This window comes from Salvelinus namaycush, chromosome 34 (assembly GCF_016432855.1).
Source record: "Salvelinus namaycush isolate Seneca chromosome 34, SaNama_1.0, whole genome shotgun sequence".
Classification (NCBI taxonomy): domain Eukaryota; kingdom Metazoa; phylum Chordata; class Actinopteri; order Salmoniformes; family Salmonidae; genus Salvelinus; species Salvelinus namaycush.
This window is the reverse complement of record NC_052340.1, coordinates 9309275-9316382: the sequence shown is the minus strand read 5'-3', so window position 1 is coordinate 9316382 and position 7108 is coordinate 9309275. Positions and strand designations below refer to the sequence as shown.

Here is a 7108-nt window from a genome sequence, read left to right as displayed (position 1 = left end):
GCACTTCGGTGCTGATAAAGATCGCTTTTGGCTTCGCTCTGTCTAAACCAAAGAGAGTGGGCTTCACTGGACTGGAAATCTAGCCGGAGAAAGGCCTTTTTGAATTAGAAGCTCTTGCAACTCTGGTACTTTCTCAGGTATTTGTTCTGTGTCTTTGTTTAAGAGGCCTCAGCAGTGTCACCCAACCCGTAGAGAGAATATATCCATGGAACATCCACTGTGTGTGCTGTACAACTGGTTTAAAACAGCCACCTGAAAGCGGCGAATGGAGAAAGAACACATTCTCTGCTAGTGCACATTTCAGACACCTTGTTATATTTCCATCAAAATGAAAGTACCCTGTAAATGGGTCTCCAGTTCAGACTTACTTAGGTACACACTCTGTTGTGGGCAACGGGTAGAAAAATAAGTTTCTTTGCAGAGATAATCATGCTTTCTTCACAGTGTTGTCTATCCTACAGTATGTCCTATGTTGCGCAATGACAACTGTATTTTGCTCATTTCTTCTGTGATGTTTTGGTCGATTGCCCTTTGCAGGTTTCCACTTCCTGTGATACCATCACACCATGCCTGAGGGGGCGGGCCGAGGCAGCCAGAGAAAGCCCAGCAACCAAGGTCAGAGGTCAACACTGATACTGTCACACCTGTGACGCTATTGTTGTGTAACGTCAGAGTATTCTATTCAACTTCAGATGTTTTAATATGCTCTACGTCAATGTAAAATCATATTTTCAATGTGTTTATCTTGTTTTGTTATTGTTACCTTAGCAGTTTCACACTGTAGCTACAATATAGTAAAAGATGCACTCTGGGATCTTAAGCACAATACATTTGAAACTAATTGGATTCACAACATATCACACCAATTGCAAAATTTCTATGAAATCATACGAATTGCAAAATTCGTAACATATCCCACCAATTGGATGACATAGTACACAAAATACGGGGACCCCTTTTGGCTCGTGAGCACCACTTTCAAAACTATTGGCTGAAATGACACAAAAGTTTGAGAGTGCATCTTTAATGATAGAGACTGACAGAACTCATTCATGAGATAGCATTATGAAGAGCCACCAAGGTTGATTCTTGGTGTAACGTTGGAGCTCTTGTTGAGGGTATAGAATTAGACTGCATGTTCTGTATACTGGATGTTTCGTGGTCGCTCGCAAAGCATAATGCTGAACAATGTTTAGGGGTAAAAAGAGAAGAAATCTCTCTCTGCACGTATGATTATACATGAAAAACAGGCTACAGAGCACGCCCAAGATAAGGGTGTCCGGTTAGCATAGAAATGACAAAATGTCCAAATTGTCAAATTGACGAGAGGGAAGTGGAGAGACCATGGGAGGGCACTGAGCGTGACTATATTTAGGCCTTACTCTGCCCCCCTTCCAACCCCCCAGTTTTTCCCAACAAAGAGAGTGCTTATATTAACGGAGTCAATCATGACAAAAAATGTTGTGGAACTGCACAGACAATTTGGATTGTTTAAGGGTGTTCACGTCTTATTGGAAAGTCCTCTGTAAACATAGGGAAGTTGGAAGGTCTTAGGGAGGCCTAGCTTTGGCTCGGCATTGTGAGGGGTCACAAGATAACATTTCTGGGATGTATTGTTACTGCACTGCACGGTCATTTATTCCAACATAGAAAATACTGTTTCACATAATGCAAAGTATATTATACTGCTTTTATAGTTTAAAAAAAACACATTTGTTTTTTCATTCTTTATTTAAACAGGAAGGCCTTTTAGTCGCTAAAGAGTCCACTATAGTTACACTCACTTCAGTGGGTCTCCTTACGGTATATGATGTTTTCTTTCAGGTTACAGTTACATTCTCCTAATTAATTTGTCCCGTCTAAAAGCATTATCTTTCACTGACTGCCTGTCCCTCAGGTGTATTTAGCTCAAGTGAGAATGTTTGTTTAGTAGAATGCCCAGTGAGTTTCATCTAGATTAGCACAAAGAAACACAGCGTGCTTGTTCGTTGTACTCATAGAGCCCAGTGGAGGCCCACCAGGCAGCCCACGGCACTTTTGGTCAAACACATCTCACAGAGACTGAGCCAGAGAACAAGAGAGCTACTGTGTTGCCCTGTGAGCACTAGGTCAGCGTGACTTGGCCTGTTTGTGGTTAGTCAGCGAGGCAGGGGACCAGGGTGACTCCCTACCAGTTTGTTTTTGCTGATCAATCAATCAAATTAATTTTTACATCAGCCGATGTCACAAAGTGCTATACAGAAACCCAGCCTAAAACGCCAAACAGAAAGCAATGCTGTTGGAATCTGCTAATGACCCCTTCAAAGTCCAGGGAACACGTCCCTCACTGAGCTCATTTGCACTTCTCCCTGTCGCCCCTAGCAACTGCACCGAAGTCAAGCGTGCTCTCAGCTAAAAACAGTGTGTTTTGGTTCAAACCACATCCTCTGGTGGGTTGTCAGGTGCAGGCCTCGTTCAACACACACAGGCTGTTCTGTTATGTCGGCGAGCAGAGGACCATCTCTCCCCTAAACTATGTCATCTGTTTACTTTCTCTTTCTCAAAGGCCGCCTTTGACACACACACTGACTTGAAGCTCCCCAAATAATCAGTATTCCAAAACACCAAATAAGGTGAATGCAACATGAAAAGCCAGCATGCCCTTTTGGTTTTCTCTGCGGGGTCCAGAGCTTTTTTTCTGTTTCAGAAAGAGCAGAAAATAGCAACTGTGCCAAGCTTTCGCCTCCTCTCTGCCCTTGCTTCATCATTGGCTTGCACCCTGAGGTGTACTAAAAAATACACTCTCTCTCTCTCTCCCTTCCTCTCTCCCTCTCTTCCTCTTTCTCTCCCTCTCTTTCTTTCTTTCTTTCTTTCTTTCTTTCTTTCTTTCTTTCTTTCTTTCTTTCTTTCTTTCTTTCTTTCTTTCCCTCCCTCCCTCCCTCCCTCCCTCCCTCCCTCCCTCCCTCCCTCCCTATGGTGGTAGGGACTATGGTGGTGAAAACTCTCCTGCAGCTACCTTTAAACCCTACCCTGCTTCCTCCTCTGTTTCTCTGCATGTCTCTGCTCTCTCTCTCTCTCTCTCTCTCTCTCTCTCTCTCTCTCTCTCTCTCTCTCTCTCTCTCTCTCTCTCTCTCTCTCTCTCTCTCTCTCTCCCTCCCACACACTCTGCATGTCTCTTGCTAACAATGACAGTTCCTGTCTCTGTAGTCTCTGTAGTCTGTACAAAGTCAGACTCACAAAGTGCTCTTGGCAGGCCATTGCCAGATGAACGAGGTGAGATGGAGGTGTGCTGTCTGGGGGGAAAAAACGATCAATTGTAATAACTGTTAGTTGAGTTGAAGTGTGGTTGACGTAACTGAGTTTGGTTGAACGGCGGACGGGTGGTGGATCCAGGCCAAACAGTTCAGTGTGGGGTGTGGAGCTCGCTGGTCAGTGGTCTGAGAACTCTGCCTGAGTGGGACTGTCTGGGAGCCGAGTCCAAGTGTGGCAGTAGCAGCAGCAGTGTGGTGAATTAGTCGTTGAAAGAGTGGCTGTGGTTTTGGATCCCGTAGTTTAAACAGGCTGTCCTCATGCGTTCTGGAGGCCAGGGGAGAGGCTGAGCTCACTCTTTAGCAGGTCCCTTAGCAGGCCCCTTTAGCAGGTCCCTACCTTTACAGGGGACTGTTGCTGTTTGCTGGAGTAGGTCTCTAATAGATTATAACCGTCAGTAGATGAAGGCATGCCCCTTTTGGCACTGCAGGAGACTTTTAGCACCGCTGATTGAGTTAGTACGGCTGTCCTTAGCCCTCATTGGACCATTACTGGATAAATGGAAATAGTAGAGTGTTCAAGGCACTGACCAGTGTGGTTATGCTTTATTTTACAGTGATATTTACCTGATATTACTTTCTGGTTACATGGTCAATTGTAATTACACAATTATGACCTAATAGCTCATTCTTGTTTTTATGGGATTGCAACAAGCACCACTGTGTACCAGTTTGTAGCAGGTAGTTTAACAATACTGTGTTTAATTGTTATATACTGTACCAGAAAGGACCCATTTCTGCAAAATAATGTCTTAACAAATACTAGGGAAATGGCATCTGAAACAAATAAACCGCTGTACACAAACTCAGCAAAAAAAGAAACGTCTTCTCACTGTCAACTGCGTTTATTTTCCGCAAAATTAACATGTGTAAATATTTATATGAACATAACAAGATTCAACAACTGAGACATAAACTGAACAAGTTCCACAGACATGTGACTAACAGAAAGGGAATAATGTGTCCCTGAACAAAAGGGGGGGGGGGGGGGGGGGGCGGCGGCAAAATCATAAGTAACAGTCAGTAACAGTCACCAGCTGCATTAAGTACTGCAGTGCATCTCCCCCTCATGGACTGCACCAGATTCGCCAGTTCTTGCTGTGAGATGTTACCCCACTCTTCCACCAAGGCACCTGCAAGTTCCCGGACATTTCTGGGGGGAATGGCCCTAGCCCTCACCCTCTGATCCAACAGGTCCAGCTTCCCTATGAGGGAGGAGGATGTCTTCCCTGTAACGCACAGCGTTGAGATTTCCTGCAATGACAACAAGCTCAGTCCGATGATGCTGTGACACAACGCCCCAGACCATGACGGACCCTCCACTTCCAAATCGATCCCGCTCCAGAGTACAGGCCTCGGTGTAAAGCTCATTCCTTCGACGATAAGCGCGAATCCGACCATCACCCCTGGTGAGACAAAACCACGACTCGTCAGTGAAGAGCACTTTTTGCCTGTCCTGTCTGGTCCAGCGACGGTGGGTTTGTGCCAATAGGCGACGTTGTTGCTGGTGATGTCTGGTGAGGACCTGCCTTACAACAGGCTTACAAGTCCTCAATCCAGCCTCTCTCAGCCTATTGCGAACAGTCTGAGCACTGATGGAGGGATTGTGCGTTCCTGGTGTAACTCGGGCAGTTGTTGTTGCCATCCTGTACCTGTCCCGCAGGTGTGATTTTTGGATGTACCGATCCTGTGCAGGTGTTGTTACACGTGGTCTGCCACTGCGAGGACGATCAGCTGTCCGTCCTGTCTCCCTGTAGCGCTGTCTTAGGTGTCTTACAGTACGGGCATTGCAATTTATTGCCCTGGCCACATCTGCAGTCCTCATGCCTCCTTGCAGCAAGCCTAAGGCACGTTCACGCAGATGAGCAGGGACCCTGGGCATCTTTCTTTTGGTGTTTTTCAGTCAGTAGAAAGGCCTCTTTAGTGTCCTAATTTTTCATAACTGTGCCCTTAATTACATACCGTCTGTAAGCTGTTAGTGTCTTAACGACCGTTCCACAGGTGCATGTTCATTAATTGTTTATGGTTCATTGAACAAGCATGGGAAACAGTGTTTAAACCATTAACAATGAAGATCTGTGAAGTTATTTGGATTTTTACTAATTATCTTTGAAGGGCAGGGTCCTGAAAAAGGGAAGTTTCTTTCTTTGGTGAGTTTACTACTATGAGTGTTGGGTAGGTTAGTGTGCACAGGACTGGTCACCTCAGATATGGCTTTGGCCATATATCCTGTGTTAGTACAATACTGTTAACATGTTTAACCCTGATTGTGGCAGTATTATTCAGAGTATTACATGTATCCACTCCAGACCTTAGGGCTCCCTCTCCGACCTTCTCTCTGATCTCATCTCAGCCCACGGCTGTGTTTTGGTGGGCTGTCTTAAACATTTTGACGCCAGGGAAAATACTGCGATTGTATATACCTACCGTGGAGCAGCTTTGGTGATACGTCAGTGTCGAAAAATCTTTCTGAATGTTCCACTTGAGCCCACATGGGTCTCTTGAGTTGAATCCATTCTACTCTCATGACTCAACTCAGTTTTCCCCAAAAATATTTAATTACGGTGACATTACTGTGTAAAAGAGGATTAGTTGAATCAACAAATTCCTACTCAGCCATGATTAAAGGGTTCCAAAAGGGTCCTCCGGCTGTCCCCATAGGAGAACCCTTTTTGGTTCCAGGTAGAACTCTCCCAAAAGGGTTCTGTCTGGAACCAAAAGGGTTCTACCTGGAATCAAAAAGGTTCTTGAAAGGGTTCTCCTATAGGGACAGCCGAATAACTCTTTTAGTTCTAGATAGCATCTTTTTTTCTAGGAGTGTTAGTTGTTTGAATGGGAGTGTAGGAAAACAACAGGTGCCGCACAGCCTCCAGAGAGAGGATACAGACAATGGGTCAGGTATCAGCTTTGACTAGAGCAATATAGCACTGCGTAATGCAGTGATTTGACTCATGACCATGGAAACTCTATCCATATACATATATCTATCCATATACATTACATACTGCAAGTTTATAGTCTGTGTTAGCCTCAAATAAGGTAATTCCCAATTGGGCAGCCGTGAGGTTGAAAATTAAACTTTGGACACTCTCCATGGAAAACCAGTAAGATTCATTGTGTAACATGTCTGCAATTAGAAAGTATAGTACGATTTTGGAGCAATTATACTGATTATATTATTTTTCTATATAATTATTGGTAACGATACATCTGCCCTTTTGCAGTCAAGTGTCTTAACATAAATATCCAGTGTGTTTCTAGAATAAGGGCTATTTGACCACCTTTTAACCGATTGTAAAAACAAACCAATGAAAACAAGTTAATGAATCCTTGTTTATAATACAATTGACTTTAATAGGATAGCTTATTATAATTGACCTTTTTGTTTCCTGAAGAGATACGATTCTTTTATGCACACATGCACAAGGAGTCTCACCCGGCATCTTACCAAATGGAGATTACCCCCAGTCAAGCATTCACATCTATGTTTAGCTGGAGGGCATATTCTGCTGTCTTTCCCTTTTCTCTCTACTGAAGCCAACTCATTTTCCGTCCATATAAGACTGGAGTCATTCTCATGCTTTTCTTGGAATCAGCCCAACGTAGATAAACACTGCCCTTCAAGCAGCTCATCAGTTTACTTAAATCAAATTCAGACAATTAATTCTGCCAAAATGCTTTAGAATCATATGTGAATGTCCTCGAGCAAGGAAACCATAGTGAATCTCTGCAACAGCTAATGGTTAAATGAAGCTTCTGATAGATGGGGATACACACCTCAGTCACAGACAAACAATTGCGCAATCACGGTTCATTGCGAT

General features: G+C 44.0%; 1 protein-coding gene across 1 annotated transcript in view; it reads left to right on the top strand.

The window, feature by feature from the left end:
- Positions 1–566: 566 nt before the first annotated feature.
- Positions 567–7108, top strand: part of LOC120029159 (pleckstrin homology domain-containing family G member 3-like) — a 28570-nt gene continuing 22028 nt past the window's right edge. The window contains exon 1 of the mRNA XM_038974463.1: positions 567–615. Within this exon, the coding sequence (XP_038830391.1) occupies positions 567–615 (49 nt within the window). The remainder of the gene's footprint in view (positions 616–7108) is intronic.